This window comes from Corylus avellana, chromosome 1 (genome assembly GCF_965113065.1).
Source record: "Corylus avellana chromosome 1, dhCorAvel1.hap1.2, whole genome shotgun sequence".
Lineage (NCBI taxonomy): Eukaryota > Viridiplantae > Streptophyta > Magnoliopsida > Fagales > Betulaceae > Corylus > Corylus avellana.
This window is the reverse complement of record NC_142490.1, coordinates 2,827,577-2,852,342: the sequence shown is the minus strand read 5'-3', so window position 1 is coordinate 2,852,342 and position 24,766 is coordinate 2,827,577. Positions and strand designations below refer to the sequence as shown.

The 24,766-nt window shown below is 35.0% G+C and overlaps 3 protein-coding genes across 3 annotated transcripts; all 3 read right to left on the bottom strand.

Moving 5' to 3' along the window:
- Window positions 1–520: 520 nt before the first annotated feature.
- On the bottom strand, window positions 521–2,531 carry LOC132172609 (transcription factor bHLH18-like). Its single transcript, XM_059584139.2, has 4 exons — window positions 2,490–2,531; window positions 1,787–2,371; window positions 801–1,169; window positions 521–697 (listed from the first exon to the last, which is right to left on the bottom strand). The coding sequence occupies exons 1-4, from the start codon at window positions 2,523–2,525 to the stop codon at window positions 623–625; spliced, it is 1,065 nt and encodes a 354-aa protein (XP_059440122.2). The 5' UTR covers window positions 2,526–2,531; the 3' UTR covers window positions 521–622.
- Window positions 2,532–11,746: 9,215 nt separating this feature from the next.
- Window positions 11,747–13,689, bottom strand: LOC132168494 (transcription factor bHLH18-like). The gene is made up of 4 exons (XM_059579482.2): window positions 13,654–13,689; window positions 12,964–13,548; window positions 12,117–12,488; window positions 11,747–11,990 (listed from the first exon to the last, which is right to left on the bottom strand). Exons 1-4 carry the CDS (start codon window positions 13,687–13,689, stop codon window positions 11,916–11,918), a joined length of 1,068 nt encoding a protein of 355 aa, XP_059435465.2. The 3' UTR covers window positions 11,747–11,915.
- Window positions 13,690–20,252: 6,563 nt separating this feature from the next.
- Window positions 20,253–24,559, bottom strand: WDR5A (Transducin/WD40 repeat-like superfamily protein). Its single transcript, XM_059582333.2, has 2 exons — window positions 23,746–24,559; window positions 20,253–20,793 (listed from the first exon to the last, which is right to left on the bottom strand). The coding sequence occupies exons 1-2, from the start codon at window positions 24,400–24,402 to the stop codon at window positions 20,500–20,502; spliced, it is 951 nt and encodes a 316-aa protein (XP_059438316.1). The 5' UTR covers window positions 24,403–24,559; the 3' UTR covers window positions 20,253–20,499.
- Window positions 24,560–24,766: the final 207 nt, after the last annotated feature.

The following is a 24,766-nucleotide window of genomic DNA, read 5'->3' as shown; positions in this document are numbered from 1 at the left end:
TTCCTTATGCTAACACTCTCAATAATTGGCTACCGTGTCACATCCCAATTAACTAAGTAAACTAATTAAAAAAAAAAAAAATTGTTACACTCTATTTAGAAAGAAATTAAAAATTAACGATAATAAGACAGGGATTAATCGACAATATCCAACAAAAAAACAGTATTATTAAACCATCGAGTCACAAACACATGATACAGAGAGCTCAGAAAAAAAACTGACACATAATACCAGGCAATTTTTCTAGAAAAGGACAAGATCATTAAATTTGGAGGCCCAATGTCTATGAAAGAAACTGTCTGCAGGTCCCTTAATGTACAAGGGTAAAGGAGGGAAGAAAGAGGTCATGTATACCTCTCAAAAAACCCCTCCCAAAAAAATTGCGAGTTTCATTTACAACACGTGGGTAATTGAACGTGGTCAAATTACGGGTCAACAACCACGCAAAAAAACCCTCCTCCAAAACGTCAATCTCGCAACAAAAAAAAACACTGGAAAAAACACACACATACACGCACAACAGAGCTTCTTATTATTGTTCCTCGTCATCGATCCCACGGTTCTGATGTGTGAATTAAAGAGTGAAAAGAATCGTAGAGACAAGTTTTGCAATCTGCAAATGTCACGTGAGTTTCAACAGAGCTTGTCGTAGGTTTCTCACCAGATCTTCCACTGTCGCTGAGAATTCAACGTCCATCTGCAAGAAATTAATGACAAGTTATATGTCATATGTTGGAACATTGATTAAGTGGTCAAACAAATTGTTTGATCATCTCAATAATTAATCATGATATTTCTACCTGAGCAACAACAGTAATATCAAGTGTGGAATTTCCAAATGGCAAGACGCTGCTATTGAGGATAGTCAGGCCAAGTTCCTCCATTTCGGTTAGTATTTTTGCAGCACATCCTTTGCGATTCTCACAATGGATTCTAATGAGCACATTCTTCTCCGAAACTCTAGCCTCAATTTCTGGGAGTGGTTGGTGGGAGTTCTGATCATGATGATCAGATGAGGAGGTGTCATCATCTGCTGAGATCCGCGTCTTCTTCACAAAAACCACTGATTCTATTGTTCTCTTTGCAGCCTGCTCTTCGAGTGTCTTCACACGTTCTTGAAGCTGTTTCAAGTACTTAATAGCGTCTCCAAGAACAGAAGCCTTGTCCATCTGCATTCAAATCACACGTTAGAATGTTACACAAATATTTAATATATGATGATAACAAAAAAAAAGTGGCTAAACTAAATTATATATAGTGAATTGTACTCAGGAAAATAAATTAGGTTCCACCAATATATATATAAGCACGCAGATTTTCTTTCTAAGTGTCTATATCGATCTCCACCCTCAAGGGATCATGGTGTCCCAAATAAAGAATTAATCTAAGGATATCAGTCTAAGTTTCCAACAAATTAGGTTTTCGCTTCACATATTTATAACACCTCCTATTTAAGATAGTTTCATCGCCTACATTTGTTTATAAGACTACGAACTCAATTTATACATGAGAAATATTATCTAGTAAGCTGTTATACGATTACTATATAATTAATGACCGATTTTCACTATCACATCATTTCGATCGTATGTGGTTACATATATATAATAGTTTACCTGATAACATTAATTTCTCATATTGTTAGGGCAACATTGAGAGAAAGCAAGCTAACCTAATCTATTTCTCATCATACTAATTTCTTTGAAGAAGCAAATAATTTGAAAGATTAACACGAACAAGAAATCCTTCAGTATAAATTAACAAGTTACAAGTAGCACGTGCGTACCTTCTTTAGGCCAGGAACAACTGCTGAAAGTGCAATGAACCGCTGGCTGAGCTTTTCCCGGCGCTTTCGCTCTGCTATTACGTGATCTTGGGCATTCAAAGGAGTTCTAGTCATTGCACCAGCCCTCTTGGGGGCCGCCTGACAATTTTGCATCTCAAAGGAGCTCTGAGAAATTATACTAGTTGGGAAATTCAAATTTCTATCACACCCGGCCGCCGCCTCGGTCTTTGTTTTGATGGTGCAGTCTAGACCATAGAATTTCTGAGAAGTTGGTGGGGGTGAGTTTGAATTCTCAAAAGAAATTAACTGCGACGAGGAGGAAGAAGCAGCCTTGGAAGCTGTCATATGGTCGGTGGTGCAAGAGTTCCAACTGCTTGTCTTCAGCTGTTTTGCCGGTCTTCCCAGACCGTCGGTCTGCATATTTTCGATTGCTGAACCGGCCGTAAAGTTGTGTGCGCTTTTGGGACTGAGATCTGGGTAAGATGAGTAGCTCTCAGCAGAAAAAGATTGGAAATGAAGCTCATCAAGTGAGTACCCGAAAGAGTCCATTTCGTATCCATTGACAAAGGTGTGATCCTCCATTCCCTGTAAAATTAAATAAAAAAAGTGTAAGGAATTATCCACACACACACACACATATATATATATACATAAATGAACTTGGAAAAGGAAAATGGTATAATAACTTGCTTAGAAATCTTACCAATTCAGATACCCATTTGGCCGATGAGATTTCCATTAAATTAACCCCTTTAATTTGTTTCCTTAAAGATGAACTGTAGGACCCTGGGAAAATTGAATAAGGTACCGGAATCTTAGATTTAAAGGCTGAAAGATATAGTGATTTGAACTTCTGCAGATTTTAAGATATTGATAATAGACTGTGATCCCAAGTATTATCTTTGCTTGTTATCAAAGAGATTAAATATTTTAGAGGGGATGGAAGAATTTTTTTTTTTCTTAAAGAGAAATTAAAAACATCACTTTGTGTATCAAAGTTCAAGTGTAAGCATAAAAGAATACAGGAAAGGAAAAACCCAGAAGCCCAAACTAAAGCAAAAGGCAAAAATCTGGTAATTAAGATTAGAAAAAGAAGAAGTTATCATCCAATATATAACATCCACCAAAACCCTATTTCAAGGCCAAAAGCAACATTTGGAAATGGGAAAAGGAGAGCAGCAAGAAATAAAAAAGATTAATTACAAAGGATATTTGGTTCATCAAAAGTTTTATCGGATTATTGGAATCGAATAAAAAACCAAAAGAACTGGGAAAAACCAGAGTTGAAAGCTTACCTTCCAACTTCCAAGAAGACCGAAGCTTTTCTTGTCCACTTCGCCGGAGTGAAGAAATTTGTGTGTTTTATAAGTTTACCGTACGCGCTTGATATAAATATTCTATAACTTGTATTAGCACGTGTGGAAACATTGTACTCTTTCTCGCTAATCACTGTTCATACGAGGGCTTTCTCTCTCTCTCTCGTTCATTTGGTCAAACTCTGGGTTCCTCTTCCATTTTTGCCAATATTCTAAAACACTCAACCTTCGCCGGCTAATATTCTAAGGGCCCCATGAAGCTAAACTTCAATCTCATCCTGGAACGAAGGGGCTATCACGGATAATATCCAGCGTTGATATTTAGGAATTGTAATCAAATGGGCGGGACGCGTTTCTTCATCCTTAATTTTGGTCATCGCACGTTTTTTTTTTTTTTTCATAGTCGTTCTATACTTGGATTAATGCGACAAAATATTTAAATTTCATCTCCCTTTCATATAAATTTCAGGTATGTTGTTCTACATTAATTGGTACAAACCTAAATTTGATATATATATATATATATATATATATATATATATATATTTTGATCATTTGGCAAATACGTGATTTGCCTTATTTTCTGTTCAACTTTTAATGAAGGAAATATCAACAGTCCTCTTTTTCACGTAAGTTTATAGCCTGTAACGAATTTCTTTTATAAAAAAATTATGTCCCAAAAATATAAAGAAAGAGACCCCCAATGGGGGGGGGAGGTGGGTGGCAGCACTGGTAGTGGTGGGGATGGGCCTATGGGGTCCAAAGTCTATTTTATTTTCGGATACACATGAGGAGTTTTTATTAAGCTTATGTGGAAAAGAGGACGGCGGACCTTTCTTCTGTTAATAATTGTATGGACTAACATAGTTGTCTTAAAATTAAAATTAAAACTAATATATATATATATATATATATATATATATATATATATATATTAGTGCCCATGTTTGTTTACGGTTTCAAAAACACTGTTCTCTTCTTAAAACAAAAAAAAAATAAAAACATTTTTTGTAACAAACAATTCACTTTTCAAAAAACCAAAATACAAAACACGTACACCGAAAAATAAAACACAAAACTTTTCGTACCAAAAAGCATGAAACATCAAAGCGAAGCCTTTACTCGGCTCGAAAACTTAGACAATACGTACCCAACAAGAATTAAAGGAAAAATAAAGGCCGGTGCCAAAAAAATTTTCATTGTTGATTCAAAGCCAAAAAGGAACGATATTTTACAAGAACACCACCATGGGCAAGCAAGAAATTGGAGTACACAACAAAGGTAATGTCAAAATAAAGGAGAGGGAGAAGAGTCGGCTCCCACAATGGTGTTATTGGTCGTCTCTTCATCAGGGCCGGCTCAATGTATTTGGGGACTTTAGGCAAAATTTTGATGTTGAACTTTATTTTTTTTAATATTTAAATATTAATTAAATAATATTTATTTTAATAATATTATTATATTTTTATAATATTATTATTATTTTCATTCTCATTGTTATTTCATGACTTTTAAGTTTAACTTTTAACTAGTTGCTCAAAAAAATTGATGTGACATATATATATATTTTTTGGTTAATTGGTCTTATTTTACAATGAGCTTATTATATTAAGGCCTTATTTTAGAGGCCTCAAAATTTTTATGGGAAAAAATTTTGGGCCTTATTTAAAAAAAAAAAAAAAATTAGGCCTCAAGTTAAAATAAAATAAAATTTTTTTTTAGGCTTTATTAAAAATTTTTTTGGACCTTACTAACTCGGGGCCCTAGGCGACCGCCTCATTGGCCTAGCCACTGAGCCGGCCCTGCTCTTCATCGACTTTGGTTTTAATTGAAAGATTAGAAAAATATTTGTCAATTGACTCAATTGAATGATAATTTGATGGAATTATGTGAATTTTCCCTTTTAAAACAACTATACAATCCTTAAGGAAAGGAGCCCATTCTTTTGACCTTGGCAGGCATGGGCAATTTTGAGAGGCCTTCTCCACCTTGGCCGGAAGACTCTGACGACTTCAAATTAACTGAGGGAGGAGCTATCTCGGTGGTAAAGATTGTTTACCTAGACCTACTCCAACTTTCAGCTTTGGGGTTCTAAGAAAAAGATTGCGCCGAGACTATTCACCCTTGAAGTAGCTTGGGCAGTTGAAAGATCTAAATGAATACCAATCACTTCCAAAACTACATGCTACTCCATAGGGACAGATGCAAAGTTTAATATGGGCAGGGACCAAGAGCCAATAAATTGTGTTGTCAGAGGCCGATATGCAAAAAAAAGAGTAAAAAATTGTGTTTTTTTTTTAAGGTAAAAAAAAAAATTGTGTTAGAGGCCAATAATTTTTTTTTTTTTTTTTTAATTATTATTATTATTATTATTTATTTATTTTTTTCATATAAGTTGGGGGGTGGCCATGGCCTATACCAGCCACCCCCTTCCTCCGTCATTGCTACTTGACTTGTGCCCTCCAGCACTTCCGGTGAATGATTCATCTCCACGTCCCTTTGGGGGAGAATCATCCCTCGAGGCTTAGGGTGGATGACAACTCCATAATCACCTACAGTAATTGTACTAAATTATTAACCACGTTTATCCTGTGACTGCACCCATCTTTTTCCCAAATAATTGGTAATCCAATAAACTAGTGTACTTCTGGAAGCCTGATTACGACTTCTACATGTTGGCATGTGCACGAAGAATTCAAACATTGGGCCTCTAATATAATAAGCGCCGCTTTGTATGCTGCATCAGGCTATCAGCTTTCTGATTTTGGATAAATCCAAATTTGCTACTTTTAATATTGCCTTTCTTTCCTTCCTTCTCGGCGCAATACCATTAAAAATTTAACAAGCAATGAACATCATTCGTACATAGTTTTCCTTCAAAATTGGATCCCAATAAGTTTTTTCAACGCAATCTATAAAATATACAGCAATTTTATACAATGAGTTGGAAAAAAAAAATTCAAACCCAATTTGAAAAAAAACTCTGTTCATATTGTAGACATAAAATTGATTATTTTTAAAAACCTATCAGAGACACAACAGCGTCACCATGATTAAGCAATTCAGATTGAGACAATTAGCTCCTCATAAGTCATAACCCCACGTTAATCATTTGCTTATGAAAACTACAGCTTATATAAAAGACTACTACTGACAAAAAGAAATAGATAAACAAAGTGAGAGGAGGGAGAGCCAAAAAGATTTAAAGGGTGTACGAAGTGCGTTCCACTTTTGCTCAAGAGAAATTCCACAGGCATGCAGCCTGGTAATCCTGTCATCATAATAAAAAATTTAATGGGTTCTCCCATAATGATGAATTGGACTTACCATACATACCGGCGGAATTAGAACTTTAGATGTGAAGGAAAAAAAAAAAATTAAAAACATTATAAAAGCATTTAAAAAAAAAATGGAAAACATTTTGGGGCTTGGGGTTCGCCCTTACATAGACATGTTAAGGAAACCTAATTCATTAACATGAATTTTTAATAGCATGTTGGCGCACATTTTTTTTTTTTAATAATTTACATGCTCAAAAGATACGAGTCATTATTATAGATTAGATTTATCTTTCTCTTTGTCTATTTTCTGTTTCTTTTGGATTAATTACTCTTATCTTGGCATGTCATTGTGTCCAAAGGCATGCTTTGCGGGATAAGGATGCAAGGGCGGTTCCCTAAATAATGTCCCTTAAAATATCACAGCAGATTCTTCTTAATTACTTAATCGCCACAGCAAAACATATAATTAAGGTTTTTTTTTCTTTCATTGTTATAAAGAAAAAAGATGCAGGACCAATATCTAATTAGATTTTGGTCCAATTAAATACACAAAATCTTTCGTTTTGATGTTCCATCTCTCCTAATAGATTTTATGTCCTTTTTTTTGGGGGGGGGGGGGGGGGGGGGGTGGGGACTGGGAATACTTTACATCAGCTTATACTTCAATTTCAAATTTAATTCTGTCTTTATGTTTTTAAATCGGATTTTTCTGTGGAATCTGGGCATTACGTATGAAATGATCATCATAACCTTCCAACCATGTGGAATGGGGGCAACCTTGAACCGTGTCCAACCATGTTTAACCTTCCTCGTACCTGCGAAAGGAGCCATCTTTTGACTCTACAAGGTTTAGGAAAGTTGCAGCTTTACTCAACTTAATTTCCATATTCCCACGTGCCCAGCTTCATGTGGGGGCCATGTACTTGCTGCTTTAGTTGCAGACACGTTTGAAGATCGTTGGCTGTAGATTGTTGTCGAAACAGAAAAATTAAAATTAGTATATACATTTTAATTTAGTCTTTGGGCTTTTAATTTGGATAATTAGATATTTAGGTTGGTACTTGGGAACATGAGAAGTAGTTTGCCAACCAAGCATGCATTTCAGGACTTCTGCTCCAACTCGGCATTCAGAATCATTGCTCTTTGTTGAGACATGATTCTCAGGCTAATGGACAAGTCGAAGCGACCAATTGAACATTGTTGAAGATGATCAAGACCTAGTTGGAAGGATCTAAGGGTACGTATTTGGGTGGAGGAGCTCCCCATAATCTTATGAGCTTACACATGATTATTTGAACTGCGGTAGGGGATACCCATTTTTCTTTTTTGGCCTTCGCTAGCGAAGCGGTTGGAATTGGGCCTGCTTGTCACCCATTGTACTCAAAAAACTTTGAATTTTTTCAAAGTTGCGTATGAATTTGTATTGAAAACAAACATGCTTCCAAAAATGATTGTCTTCTCGCTCAATCAGGTGGGACTTGAGATTATTTTTCAATTTGCAGCCATTAATATTCTTGGAAAGGTAATCATGCTTATTTTTCAAACATGTATGGTATTGGTCGTTGAATGGAGTATAGCATGTTGTCATGTTGACATATAGTTTGTCAAGTTGGCAAGTGTAAACAGCATATATATATAGTACTAGTCTCCATAAAATTAGAAGCCCGCAAGGCATCTAGCTAACAACCAGAATTTTTTTACTAATCCCACTGCTTTGACCTTCTACCCTCACCAATTTCCATAAAACGACAAATTAAAGCCATGGATTACTGTTTCGTTGGAACAAAATCTTCAGTAGATATCACCGCCATAAAACAATTGGAATTGGCAAAAGAAAATTACAAACAATCTGAAACGGGTTTGTTGTAATATGATAACGTCATCTTAAAAATACAACAATCACTTAAAAACAAAGCATGTAGAAGCAGGCACACATTAAATATAACAATCACTTTGCACACCTGACACCTTCGTAACCAAATAATTTCAGACAGATTTTCCTATCCCAACTTTTTTTTTTTTTAATAATGTGTTTATATTATATATATATATAAATAAGTAAATGTTCTTTTGTCTGCAGGGACGGACCTGTGGGGGCAGGAGGGCCTTGACCCCACAAAAGGTTCTTATCACAAGTGTTTTTTTAGGTGATTTTTCTTATAATTAACAAGTTCTTTGGTATTATATATAAAAAGATGAAGTGTTGATCTTATTTTAAAATTTGGCCAACATTTTTTTTTTCTCCTTTTTAATAAAAATTAATTTATTGAGCACTTTGAAACTTGGTCTTTAATAATTTGTTTCTTTGTTTGTTTTTGTTTGTTTTTGTTTTTTTTTGGCTTTATATATATATATATATATATATATATATATATATATATATATAGTGATCTATTATCATAAAAAGAAAATTAGGTAATATATAAACGAATTCACGGTCAAAGATTTAATTTAAAGTAATAACTACAAAGGAGAGAAAAATAACTCATATTTGATGCACATGCATGATATAAAAAGTTTTTGTTATTTTCTTTTGCCCCCACCCCCCATATATATACCATTTCAAGAATTCAGCTAGTCCCCTATTTTGTCACAAGACAAAAAGTTAAAAGTATTTGAAAATATGTATTTATTAATATTTAATATATACCAAGCACAAGCTTAATATAAATCTTGGACTATTTACTGTTTGATTTTCACTGGTCATGCAATGTTTTCCTACAAAAAAATATATGCGGATATATATATATATATCATCATTTACTAAAAATATTTCACATATGTTTAAGAATGGAATTATATATTTACTAAAATTATTTAAGGGAAAATTTATTTTAGAATTATATCCAATCCCCCCTCAAAAAACATATTGGCTCCGTCCCAGATTGTGTGTCTGATGGAAATTCTTTGAGCTATTAAATTATATAAAGAATTGTCGTTACAGATATTCCATAATGCTAATCATATGTATCACGACCAAGCCATCCTTTTCAGTTCAGAGGAAAAAAAAAAAAGCATCGTTGTTTTCAAGACCTTTTCAAAGACAAAATATTGCAAAAGCATATTAATTATAGCTAGAGCTGTCGGTTCAGATTGTATCATGTATGACTTCAATTCAGATCTGCAGTACTTGTCTTTTGCTGATTAATTAGCAGTTTATTGCAAGTTATTACTTATTGGCATGCAATAGTGTTTAATTAATCTGCTTCGTAAATCAATAGCTCATCTCTTGGGGGATATTGACATCAGCTCAACAAATTTACGATATATTTTAGTCAAATTTTTTTTTTTTTTATATATATATATATATATATATATATATATATATATATATATATTTTATTTTAACTATTTACTTTTTCAAAGCACAACTCAACATTCTATCCACTTTTATGATTTCATTTGAATATTTTTGTTCAAATATTTCTTTATTCTTTTTCAATAAAAATAACAAAATAGAAAGAAGAAAAAAAATTGAGAGAAGCGAGAATGCTTGGCATTTTTTAAATTTTGTTTTCAGATTTGGTTAGTGTATAGCAGTACTGTTCACACTAACCAGATATTTCAACAATTTGATCGATGAGAGTTTTAGACCAATTTTAACATTTTGGCTAGCCTGTTGAGAGTCTTGATTTGGCTCAAGTGGGTTGAGTTGTGATATTAAATAAGAAACACCTTTCTATAATTTATAGTTATTAGACTGATGCTCGAAACGATAGTTATTGGATCAGCCTTTCTTAAGTAAATAATAATAAATAAAAACCGCAACGATTAATTGGCACTGCTATGCCAATTGGGTGCAATTTCTAGCATTAAGTTATCATCTAAGTTATGTAACCCTGGACGGGCTGGATCACCCCAGGCAAATACATGCATGCATGCTCCTTAGAATTTTTGATAAATAATGAATTTAGTAGCTAGGGCTCCAAAAAAAAAAAAAAATTATAATGGAAAATTAAAATACTGCAGTGACAAAGTATCAAACCACTAACAAAGAAATTACCAACAAACATGCATATATATCAACACAATATTTTGTTGATGAAGAGAAACCTTAATATCAAGGAAAAACCTTTTCGAGACAACCAGATCCATGATTCTACTGTCAAAAATAATACAACACTTCCAAGTTCCAACCCTTTGTCCAATGTAACACATATTAATTTGTTACATATTGACCATATATTCATGAAGACAATTTCATTAAACAATACCCGGCCCATAATATTCATTATTCAACCTCCAACACATGCAAACACTGAATCAAGTCGTAACTTGGTACAAATATCAAATTACCAAATTAAATAGTAAGTTCGCTAAAAGTTACTATTTTTCAAGAGGTAAATTTTGCTCCACACTAAACTTCACAAACGCATTATGGATCCCAATTAGACCTATAGAATGAAGTCTACGAAAGGGGCTTTGTCCACCATGCCAGTACTTAACCATATAATTTTTGACAAAAATAATTTGAAAAAACATGACATATATCAAGAACAACGGAATAAATCAACACTAGGCATGAAATAATCAATTACAAGTTAGATTTATATGTTTTAAAGGATAATTAAATTTTGTTGATTTGTATATTTATTTTGTTAGTTATATTTTTAGTTAATTTTTATTTCAATGCCCATATGAATTAAAATTCTTGTACTCCCCCACTCATCAAGAAGCATGAACAATATTAATGTAGGTTCCAGAAAAGATGAAAATTCTTATTGGTATTGATTTCATAATATTTCAGACCGAGGTTACTTTTTTTTTAATTAAACGAGGAAAAAAAGTTATAAAACATGATCTTTCTCACTTTTAATCCAAATGGAAGAGATAATGAAAAATGCTAGCTATTTGAATACTTCTAAAAACAAAATGTAAAACAGCCCACTTAATTTAGTCAAGAGACAAGACAGATGTTACATTTATTATAAAAAGAAATCCAGCTCAAAAATACAGGATACAGAAGTACAATTTAGAGAAGGATGAATTCATATAAAGGCCCAAGAGACGAATTATCTCCCCACTGCCCTGATCCAACTTCTAAGAGAATTGCCTGCTTCTCTCTACAGCAGTACAAAAATACATACCACAATTTTGCCTTCTGAAAAAGCACTAGCTACTACGTGCAAACAAAAAGATAAGAAGGAGATTTCATTATGATTATTAGCCTAAGGAAATCTCAAACCTCTCAAAATTCCTGGTTTTGATCGAGAAACTGTAGCCGTGAGGTTTATATAATATTATCATGTTTTACATCGAGTGGGTGATTGATTCAACGTGGTCAACTAGTCAACCACGCAAAAACAAGAAGAAGAAAAAACCCTCCACCAAAATAGAACCCTCACGAGTTTACAAAGCTTCTGTCAAGGCAAATGGTCCCAAAAAAGGGGGGGAAAAAAAAGGAGAGTGCTGCTGCAGGCCCTTGACTTCTATTGATCTGGAAAATAACAAATGCACTTGATGTACAGGTTGAAACAATCAAGTCTTCAAATTCAATGCACGAACTGATCATCTTTGTCTACCATGTTAAATTCACATGTACTTTAGTAAAGCCACGCGTAGGAGTTTCAGTAAATCCTCCGCTTTCATGTCGAATTCATCGTCCATCTGCAAAATAATCTGCATTAGATTAAAACCCATCTAGTTTTTATATTTTGATTCAAAATAAAAGTCCTTTAAAAGGGAATAAAAATATGTATACACACTACTGCTATTAATTAACTAATTAATTACCTGAGAAATAGCGGTAACAGCAAGTGTGGAATTCCCAAATGGCAAGACACTGGTATTGACAACAGATAGATGAAGCTTCTCTATTTCGCTTATTATTTTCACAATTACTCCTTTTTGTTTCTCACAGTGGATTCGGATAAGTACATCCTTTTCTGAAATTCTTGCTTCTAGTTCGGGGAGGGCTTCCTCAGAGCGGCCATCGAAGTTTTCATCACATGAAGACGTGTCGTCATCAGCAGAGAGCTGAGACTTCCTCACGAAAACTACAGATTCCACTGTTCTCTTCTTCGTCTGTTCCTCAAGAAATTCTACGCGTTCTTGAAGCTCTTTCAAGTACTTGATTGCATCTCCAAGAACAGAAGCTTTGTCCATCTATAAATGATGAGATGATCTATTTATTAGATTATTATACGATTGTCAAACAACTAAAAGGATCAGATCATGAAAATCAGTTTTTAGATCAGCAAGAGCTTGTAAAACAGTGTTGTTACTGTGTACAACAATGATGAATAATATAGAATCGAAAGAGAGTTGAGACACAAATTTAACGTGATTCGACAATTTGCCTACTTCAACGGAAGTGCGGCTGTATTTTGCTATTAATAATCCAGGATTACATATATATAGGAAAACCCTAAATCCTAATTGTACGGACGTATTTTGAAAATTTCCAAAATACCCCATTTCGTGGACGTTGCTATCCTCAGCTCCCGTCTATTTGGCCTTCAACTAGTGTTTTAATATGAGCAGCTAGTTCTAACAAACAGTGACATTAAAGGTTGATTTTCATTATCACGGCATCACAGTTGTATAACAATCTACTAAATAACATTTCTTTATTGGTTACCTTCTTTAGGCCTGGAACAATGGCGGAAAGAGCTATGAACCGTTGGCTGAGCTTTTCTCTACGCTTTCTCTCGGCGATTATGTGATCTTGAGTATTTGGTGGTGCTCTAGTCATTGAGTAAGTCCTCTTAGCCCCGTGGCTGGCTTTTGGAGCAAAGTTCTGGTTCTCTAAGGAGCCCTTGGAAATCAAAGATCCGTGAATATTTACTTGGGAGACAATCTCGTCGGCCTTCAGCTCCAAAGAAGAGTCAAGAGTTGTGTAGAACTGCTTAGGGTTGGCAGCTGGGAGTGTGCTCGAATTCTCAAATGAAAGAATATGGGAGGAAGAAGAAGGTTTTGGTGAAACATGGTCTGTAACGGCAGAATCCCAACTGTTTGTCTTTGTCTGTTTGGCAGGCCTCTTAAGGCTGTTCTGAGAAGTTTCAATAGAAGAATTACTGAGGGTAGTTTTGGTGTTGAAGGCAGGGTATGAACAATAGCTTTCAGAAGAGAAAGATTGTTGAAAATTCTCTTCAATCGCAGTGGCTATGTCATGCGTTGTAAACCCATCATAATTTTGGTGGATGTAGTTGTAATCATCCACACCCTATAAATTATAACAACCAAAAATTTAGGAAATGTTCACAGATAAAAAAAAAAAAGAAAAAAAAGTTAATTCTTCTGTCATAAATCATATGATAATTAATCTTACCAATTCAGAAAGCCATTTTGCCGATGAAATTTCCATTGCTGCAATTCCTTTATTCACTCTAAAAGATGCGGAAAGGCAAGAGAAAGTATCTAATTGAGTGAAAAAAGAAAAAAAATCAGATACCAATATCTTTGTTAGGCAAAACAAGAGAAGAAATTAAAGGAGAGATTGAAGCTTACCTTCTCCCTAGGAAAGCAAAGGCAAAGAGCGATCCTTTTCCAAGTGGCCCATGGTAGACCTTTCTCCAGCTGCTTTCACCTTTATAGCAGTTGATGTTCATGATGATCCATTGATTCCTCTGCTTTGCACCCACGTGTGCAAATATTGTCCAGATCCTTGTTCATTCAAATGAAGGCTGGTTCTGTTCAGGAAAAATTAAAAAAATGAAGGCTGGTTCTCTTTCTCTGCTTCTGTCTCGATGCGACGTGGAATCATGGGCACTAATAAAATAGCAACTTGATCTATGAAGTGATAGCGGATCTGTGGAAATTAGAGAAAAAAAAAAAAACATTATGTTTTCTTTTTGTCGCAAGTGGCTAGCTAGGTCTGCCAACCAGAGTCTGAATATTGAAATCAATTGTTTACGTGTACAAAAGGAAAAACAAGTTTTCAATTTTTATTTTACCCTGAAGTTCACGGCTCGATCACTTCAGTAGGCCAGGCCTTCAAGTGTTACTGTTTTCTTCTTTGTCAATCAGGGTTGATTTTTATGAAAATACAGGATGATGCTGTGGGAGGCCACGGCATGGGAAACGATCAGAATAGCTTTGATTGCAATTTTTTTTTTTTTTTTGCCTGTTTTATTATTCTGTTATCTGTCGGACAACCATTGCATAGATCGATGTTTCGGATTGCAGGACAAACAAGTGTTAGCTCGATTGAGAAAGTTCTTGAGACGAACTACACAATTGCTGATCAACTTATCTTGGAACTTGGTCATTTTTCAGCTCAATTCGAGAGGAAAATATTGACTAAATTTCCAGGTTTGTGCTGTTTGATCATCCAAGGATTATGACACAAAATCTGGCATGGGTAGTATAAAAACTGGGTGATAATAGCAACATAAATCAAGCACAACTATCGCCTAGAGCAAGTGGAAGAAGCAATAACTTTCTTAATGGGTGGAAGTAGTCAAGAAAGAGAAATAATTAAGAAATAAAATACATGTTTCTTGTACGTTTTCCTTTGGAATCTCCTATCATATATATATATATGCTTTACATATGATTATATATACATGTGTGTGTGCAAAGAAGGTGTAACAAAGTAAATTTAACGTATATCATAAAAATGCAAAAAAGATGTGCACCTTATGCTAAAAAAGAAAAGAAAAGAAGAAAAATGAACGAGGCTGGAGTTGCAGGCAGCCTATTAACCTTTGAAGTTAGTGAGATTTTATATAAAATGATATAGCAACATATACAAAGTTAAATATAATAAAATAAAATCTTAATCGTATCAAAGAAATACTCATTTTGATCAAAAAGTTAGGCACATGGGCCTTCAACTTGGACCATTAATTCCCTTAAATTCTCAGTACTCTTAGAATTCAATTAAAGATGTGTTTGAAAATGGGGAATGAGAGTGTCGCTTCCTCTGCATTATTTTCTCCTTTAAAAAGCACTTTCGTCAGCTTTAGGTTTTGAGTCTTGACAAAGGTTAATAGTAATTAAGAAAGTCATAAGTATCTAATCTTTTTTTTTTTTTTTTTGTGTTGAAAAAATCTTTGTAAATGGCGGAATAGCTAGTCTTAGAGCATTCACATTAGCTAGCCTAAGGTTATTTTAGTTGCCTATTGCAAAATTGGATCCCACATCTAACTAGATATTTTAACTAAAAAAAAAAATTGCTAGTCAGATGTGGTGGTTTTTAATTTGGTGAGCATTGCACCAAATGTTATATATATATAAACATAAGAAAGAAGGAAAATATGAATTTTAAATAATAGGGCTGTTGAGAAGAGACACAAATTTAAAAATATGACCATTAAGAAAATAAAATTTTTTAAAAATATAGTTGCTTTCGAATAATTCACGAGGGAGATTATCATATTTTTCTACAATTCAATTAGATGCGAAATCTAGAAATACTCTTTATTTTTGTAGTTGTAGAAGATATTTTTTGTTGGAACCCCACCCCTTTTTTTGTTTTTTCATTTTTAAGGAACAGGATCTAATCGTTCGAAATTCTTTTCTTCTCATTCGAGAGATTATGTGAATGAACATACTACTACTGAATCTAATGAGTTCAAATTAAAGTTAAAAAAGGAAAGTAATAAAGTAAAGGGCATTAATAAAGAATAAAGAAATCATTAATAAAGAATATTTAAAGAATAATGCTATATATATACTACACCTTGATACCGTCATCCCACCTCCATCTTACTGAATTGATGTGAAAAATGCCTATTAGCTAGCCCTTAGATTAGCCATTGTTTAAAGAAAAAAAAAATTAAAAAAGAAAACTTCAAAGGCTGATGGACATTGTCACATGAGCCAAGAGAAATAAAAATATAGTAAATAACATTCTTCATATTTAAATGGAATAGTAAAAGTTGATAAGTAAAATAAAAAGTGCGACGCAAGTATACTTTAATTTGGAAAAGTGGGTATATATATATATAAGCTCGCATTCATTTTAGGTTCTATTATTAGAAGGATTGTGTGTGGTGTAATTAACCATCATCAACCCCAAGAGTGTATATATGGCATGAACAGAAGAATCAAGAAGATGAGCAATTAATCCTTCATAAAAAAGCAATGCTTGCTTGTGATGAGCTATTAATTGAATATCACATGGGGGTTTCAAATTTAGTAAAGCTCTCCATAACCTGCAACAAGAATATATAAGATTGCTTGCTGCATTTAGATGTACGATCGATACATATATTTTTTTTAATTCCCAGGAGACCCCTATATCCATTTCTATAATTTGTATCTACTTTTAATAGGATTTTGGAATCTCTTTTGTATTATATTTTAATTAGTTGTGATAATGGCTTTCCAGATGAAGGGCGGGCTAGAGAAATTAGATATTATTTTGTATGTTTATTTTCTATTTTTTATAAAGAACAAGGAACATTTTCCTTAACTATTGGGTCTCCCAAGTTGTTATGTTTATGCCATCAATATCAGTCGCTCTTTATCATATAGACTGAATCTCGTATGAGAGATTTTTTTTTTAATATATATTATAATTTCAAAGGCAAGAACACACATCCTAACTAGACGTCCAAAAAGCTAGCTAGATCCAAATTCTTGCAAGGTGAAATAGATCGACAATTTTATATAAGAGAGTACTCAAACTTCATTGTTTGTTTAAATATCTGAACGTACAAAACTCAAACCAAATGCCTTTCTTATACAAGGTTGTCTATTGCAATGCAATCGAGAGTCTCATTGCCCCCAATTCTCAAGCCAAAAAGCTGTCACATTATTGATCCTACTAAAATAAAAATTTTCCAACTCATCGATCATTGCTTTAGGTTTTGATTTGAATTGATGAGTTGGCAAGTATTTTCATAAGAATTTATAGCGTGGTAGTTTTGAATAGAAATTTCTAGTAATTTTGCCACTTGTTCAAACAAGTTTCCGACAACTCATCTACCCGATTGGTCAAATGATCTCATAATTAAGTACTCTAAACAGAAGAGTACCACAAGGACTGATCATATTGCTAAACATCCTAAACCGGTAGTTTTTGGGTCATCCATATATATATGAAGAATGGTTAAAGATTTGCCAAGTTTCAGGTCTTTCCAGTATCTCTGATATATTGCGTAGGGTATAAGGTATTGTAGGAGAAAAATTGACCTTTTTAGTAAAGATAATAACATTGCTAGTCACATCACAAAGAAAACTATTGATTGGTTGGAGCTTTTTTCTACGCTGATTGGCTGGAGGTTTCTATTATGTATTATGTTGCATATATATATATATATATATATATATATATATATATATATACGATTATCTTCCGGATATAATGCACCCCAGGTAGGTAGAAAATACTGCTCTAGACATTGTAGCCAGCAACCACCATTGATCCTCAGCGATCTTCGGACTATTTTTAATTTTCGTGTAATCCAATGAATGTTATTTAAGGTCAAAGCAGTTCGCATGATTGACAACGAAAGGTCTGCAAATTAACAGAAAACTTCGCTGTAATCCGCTAATCATTTTATATCTATTTAATTGATTTTCGGACAGGCTGTATGAATTTTGATAGCTAGCAGGGAAACTAACTCAAGTGCGGGCAACAATGGCGGTCCAAAATTAACCCATTTTCAAGGTTACATATATGTAAATAAATCTGGTTAATTGTACAGGAGAATACTGTCGTTATCCTAATGAAATGAATGCACGAATTGTCGATCTGCATTTTGAGTATATCTAGAGGGATTTTGATTTTCAATGCTTGCCAGGCAACAAAAACAAATGGGTATTAAAATATTAATTTGATTTTGAATTTGAGCATGTGCAAATAATGTAGCCGGATTCCATTGACCGAGTCATGGAAATTGGATTTTTTTTTTTTTAGTCCCCCACGAATGGAGGAGCACTATAACTATAAGTATATAAGATTGTTGTGGCGAATTTCCCGGCGAAGCTGGCGAATCCAATAAAGAAAATTGAGGACATCGAAGCAGTACTATTCCAACACGAGGAAGAAAGGAGTGTGAAGGTACTATTTTGTCTTTGTTTTTATTGGTGGGTGTTGAGCTTGCTTTGCTTTTTCGGCGACAACGTTGTCTTGTTGGGTGTCCGAGGCCACAGCTCCCCGTTTTGTGCCAATTTTGCAGTGTTGTTGGGTGTCGATTGCTTCGTCAAATTGTGTATCAATAGTTCCTTGCCTTGAGAAGTGGCCATCACAGTAATAATACTATTTGGATTCAGTGTATTTGATTAGCCATTAAAACAGTAAATATTTTTTTAAAAAAATTATAAAATTTATTTATCATGGAGTATTTGTCGAGATAAATGAACCCTATAAAATTTGTAGACAAAATTTATTATCATGGAGTTTAGACACTACTCCAAAGTTTATGAACTTTTAATTAAAGGTATCGGACTTTCAATTTTTTTTCAATTACCTTAATTTTGTTATGATTTTTCGTTAAATTTTGTCAATATTTTTAAAATACCTTTTATTTATTTATTTGATAAAAAAAAAAAATGCAAAGATGTTTGTTTCTTTTATATTTAAATTATTAGTTAATATTTTTATTTTAAAAGAAAAAACAAAAATTTTAATAAAAGGAGCCATTTATACTTTGTTTATGCTTTACTACATATGCATATTTGCAATACTGCAGCAATGAACAGTTAAAGTGTAGCGTGGCATAAATATAATTGGAGTTTATCTATTGACAGAATAGAGAGTTTGAATATTAATCTTACTTTTCGGTTTTGTTGGATACCAACACTATCTTAATAAGTGGAATCCTGGACATGTCACTGTTGTAGTCAACTACTAGGTAAGAGGAGACTTATTAGAGTAATTTTTTTTTAATTGAAAGAGGAAAAATGTACAAGAGAGGGTGATTTTTATTCTTGATTCAAATGGAAGAGAGAATAGGAGACCCTGTGAGAATGCTTTTAAAAACATAATTAGAAGCGGCTCATTTAGTTAAAGCATGTATCTTAAAATTGGCACATCGAAAAATTTTGATTTGGTTATTGGGCTTTATGTTATATAAAAGTTTTGAGTTAATTTTTTTTTTTTTTAAAGAAAGAAATGTCTTTTCAAAATTGAATTAGTCTTTTGCGAGGAAATTTTTTTTCTTCGTTGTCAGCAACATGCCATCTCTTTTAAAAATGTATCATTTTTCAAGTTATTCGATGCAATGTACAACCTAAATTCACATAATTTTAAAATCTACAAATTAAAAAAAAAAAAAAAAAAAAAAAAAAAAAAAAAAAAAAAAATTATAAGGAATCCTGATCTAAATAGATTTGTGGGGTCTGAGGACTTGCATTCCGGAACTGAGAAAATATGAACTTTGTTGTCTAGTTCAGCCGAACTCCATCCAGCACTTTTCCTTACTCCCTTTTCTAAGTTTGTTGAATCAAGTTGCTCACCAGTCACCACAACGACTTCAACCCATATACCACCAGCTTTTGCATAAATATGTGTGTTACAAGTGGGGCAGCGTAAGCGTTACGTTGGCTCCATCTTCAAAAGCTCATTTGCAGCCATTTACTTCACCATGAACCTTGCAAGAACTTAAAAAGGAAATCCACATTACATAATTGGTTGGGATCAGAAGGCATTTCCCGCAACTGCTTTGCTATTCTTAGATGCCCATTTCATTCAACCAAGTATGCACATTGATCTAGCTAAGGAGCAGGTCATACTCCCTTTTCATCTCTCTCTCACAAAAGAAATCCTGCATTATTGCAAAGATGATTTCTGGCTCTTCTCTCTCTCTCTCTCTGAAATATTCATGAGGAAATGTACCTTGCCTAGATGCCTCCTCTAATCCTGTACACGAACTAATAACAATAAGTAAAACAGTTAGGTCTAATCTGGCTACCCAACATCTTTTTAGACATCAAATACCGCATGCTCAGCAGATTCTCTATTAAAACATTTTCACATGATTAAATGACATTGTTATATTAAATACCGGTTTGAACATAGAATTCAATCCGATCTCAAATAAGTAAAGTTCTTAAATACATTGATTAAATAAACCTACAACCTAAAATTATCATGCAGCATAATGGGCCTGGTTCTGTAGAGAAGCAAGAGGTTTAGCCACACAACAAATCTGTCTTCCTCCAAAGATCTTTGTCAGAGCCCCAGATGCAATAATGCTAGAGACTCAGTCCAGGATCAACAAAATCAATCTTTCGTCTGAGTCCAGATCTTTACGGTTTTGTCATTGCCAAGTGAACCGGAAGCAATCATGTTCTCAGAGGGATGACATGATACCGATACAACAGTGTCGGTGTGACCTTCCAATTTCTGAACTATTTTCCTGGTCTGAAGATCCCACAAGTATAGACAATTATCTTCAGAACCACTAACAATATACTTCCCATTTGTTACAGAAAAGGTGGACGAAATGCAGTATTTGGAGTTCATATGACCAGTGTAAGTCTTCAAAAATTTCCCAGTTGAATAGTTCCAAAGCCTCTGCAAAACGCAACATAAACAATACAGATGAGCCTATGAAGGACAACGAATAGAAACCACTACTCAAAGAAGACTGGACAATGAAAACATCAATAATGTAACAATTTATCTCCTTATGCAATTCAAAGCCAACAATTTTGTTTTATATGTCCTGCTTGATATGCAAAAACATTAGAGGAAATTGCTTATTTGTGGATTATATATCTTGCTTCACATACTGAACATAGAAAACCCCTTCTGATGCTATGAAAGGTTTCAAATCAGAAAGGCAGGCCGAGACCATCTATGAGTATATATAAGTTTATAACCAAGTAGAAGGCAGTACTTAAAGTACATCACAGACATCGATGTCCTAAACCAGAAAAATTCTGAAGTTTTTCCAGTTTCACACACAGAACCTTTTCGGACCAAGATCCAATTTAAGGTGCATGAATTAGCAAGGCAAACATATAAGACCTAAGAAAAGCATTAGCCATATCTGCAGTATTACTTCAAAAAGACTAGTCAATTTGGAACTTTCCTAAAATCACTTATAAAGCCCAGACTGTTTTTATAAACCACTTACTATAATTGAGGTGTTATAATCTCCTCTCCTTAAATTCCTGACAAGTCATGTAGTGCTCCAATATCACATGACATTACTAGATAGCTCCGATAGGGGTGGGCGTGGGTCGGGGCGGGGAGGATATTTGTCTTTTCCCCTACTCGACCCGCACCCTGCGGGTTTGAAAAATCCAAAATGCTACCCGGACAAAGTGAATACTATTAGCGCGGGTTCGGGTTTTGCGAGGTGGGTTGAACGGGGCAGGGCAGATTTCGTCATGGAACTCCATGAACGAACCTGGAGAGGTCTTCTTTGAGGACCACAGAAAACTTAAGATTAACCCAGAAGATTAAGAGAAAAAATAATAATAACAAATAAATAAATACCGAAAAGAAGCTCAAGATTAACCGAGAAGATTAAGAGAAAAATATACAAAAAGACCCAAAAATCGATACCCAACAGCCGAAGACTTCGATACCCAAAGATTTCAGTCAACATGAAGAAAGCTCACAAAGCAGTGGTATGAGCTTTGTTGGTCAATGAAGACAGAGACAGACTCTACGAGACATAGCACAGAGAGAAGAGAGAAGAGAGAAAAAAAAGAAAAAAAAAAAGAGAGGCACTGGGGGGGGGTAGGGCTAGAGAAAGAAGATGAAAACTAGTGTTTTTTTTTTTTTTCCTTTTATTTGCTTATGTGGGGTGGGGCGGGTACCCGGGGCCCAAAATATTTTATACCCTCAACCCGCCCCGCCCCGCCCTGCACGGGTTGGAAGAAATCCAACCCGTACCTGCAAAAAAACACATAAATCCGCACGGGACTGGGCGGGGCAGTTTGCGGGTTTTTGCTTGCCCACCCCTAAGCTCTGATACCATTTATAACAATCATATTTCAATAAGGGATTTTGATTTGTTTATCTTTAAATATATATATAATATATGTAATTTTTAATCTTCCATGGAAGGATGACATACAAGCGATCGGATAGAGCCATTAGGGGAGAAAAAACAACCTACTTAGTGCACTAACTCAAACCTAGTTCTTGCATGAAATGTCACTCCTAGTTCTAACAGAGGAGCACTCCTAATATGAAATGGAAGAGCAAACTTCTTTTTTTGGCATCAAAGGGCTATTCTATTACAAAAGAAGTTACGGACTCAGATATGATGTTCAAATGATCCAGGAAAAGCGCTACCCACATCTATGCTATTACTCTAAAAAGATTATTCAATTTGGAGCTTCCTCATAATCACTTATAAAGCCTAGTATTGTGTTTTTATCAACCACCCACTCTAACTAGGGTGTTACAAGACATAACAGGGGTCTTAATCTTCATAGTTCTAACATAGGAGCACTCCTACAAAGAAATGGAAGAGCAAACTTCTTTCTTTGGGGTCAAAGGGCTATTCTATTACAAAAGAAGTTACGGACTCAGATATGATGTTCAAATGACCCAGGAAAAGTGCTACCTACATCTGTGCTATTACTCCAAAAAGGACTATTCAATTTGGAGCTTCCCTAGAATCACTCATAAAGCCTAGTCTTGCGTCTATATCAACCACCCACTCTAAGTAGGGTGTTACAAGACATAAACGGGGGATTGACTTCTATGCACAATGTGCAATAAAACATTATTTACAAGTATGTTTGAATGCCTGAATCGGATTCTTCTGCAACAGCACATGACTGCCTCAAATCATAAAAAGAACTGGTCGGTACCAAACAGAACAACTTGACTTAAAACTCCAGCACACAAATACAAAGAAAAGATGTTTTTCATAATAATTTTAACTAATCCATTATGTTGCTTACTGCTTATAAGCCTAAGTTCTTACTAAAATATTTACGGAAAAATCTTGGATTTTAGGCTTTTTGTTCTAAGCCCCTTTCATAATCCATACACATGTAAAAGACATCTAGATGAAGCCCATTAAGCAAGCGATCAAAATAAGTCATTCAATGGTTTCATTTCCTTACAAAAGTGTCTTTTGTCTTAATTCCGACAGCAAATTATACTACTAACTACATATTTCATAGAAGCAGAGTTCTCCGGATAAAATTGAGAACCAAACTACTATTAGAGACGGATAGAAGCTATGCACGTGAACTCCGGCCATCATATGAGTAATTTAACAATATTATACGAAGGTAAAGAAGTAGTATTTTGAGGATCAATGCCTAAAAAAGCACAAAGAAAGACTCTGAACCGGAAGGAAACATAGCTAAAAGAAGTTCAATTTATTTTGTTCCAAGGCAGTACCGCTGTTTCCCCATACTATCCTATAGACCCTCTCTCTATTCACTGCGGAATTTAAACAAACATGTAGCAGGACAAACCTCGTTTAAACAAACACACACAAAGATAACAATGCCATTGAGCCAATATCAAAACTTTACGCCAATTACTCACCAAAGTGTTATCCAGAGTGCCCACAAGAAGATACTTCCCGTTGGGCGAGAACTTCACGAACGAAACGGGCGGGTTCTCGTCGTCGATCAGGGTCTTCATGCAATGGCCGGTACCGGCGTCCCAAATCCGGCACAATCCATCGTAGCTGCTGGAGACGATCAACGAACCGTCGCGATTGAAGTCGACGGAGGTGACGGGGTCGGAGTGGGCGGGCAAGACCTTGAGGCACTTGGCGGACTTGACATCCCAGACGCGCACGGTCTCGTCGAAGGACCCGGACACGATGATGTTGGACTGTGGGTTGAATTTGACGCAGAAGGCGTAGTTAGTGTGGCCCGTGAGGGTCTTGATGAGCGAGCCGGTCTGGACGTCCCAGAGGCGGAGGGTCTTGTCGTCGGAGGCCGAGACGAGGAAGCGCGAGTCGGAGGAGAAGGCGAGGTCAGAGACGCCCTGCTCGTGGCCCTGGAACTCTTGAAGCGGAGAGAGTGTGGGATCGGAGTTGGACAAGCAGTAGGTGCGGAGGGTCTTGTCGGCGGAGGAGGAGGCCAGGAGGCGGCCGTTGGATGAGAATTTGACGGCCGAGATGGGGCGCTTGTGGCCGGTTAGGGTTTGGGTGAGGGTGTAGGGTCTGAAGGATTCGTTGGGTTCGGTCGTCATCGTCAGATTGGGATTTTTGGTTGACTGGTTGATTGAAGAATGCGAGGACCGGAGGGGGTGAGGGATTTTAGCGGGAGAGGAAGTTGAAGCGAATGAGACACAAGGAGAAGAGAAACTCTTGAGCCTTGGAGTTGGAGCAGCGGATAAAATATTTCTTTTTTTTTACTTTTTCGTTTTTTTGGGACCCAGGAATATTGGAGCTTCATAATTATCCAAGTCAGTAAGATGCAATATCTTCGGAACAGGATCTTCTCAGGTATATTATGACCGGAGAATATTTAATCTATAATTAGAATTTTGATAAAAAATTTGTTCGCTATAAATGGGACACATATTTTACTAATAAAAATAATAATAAAATATT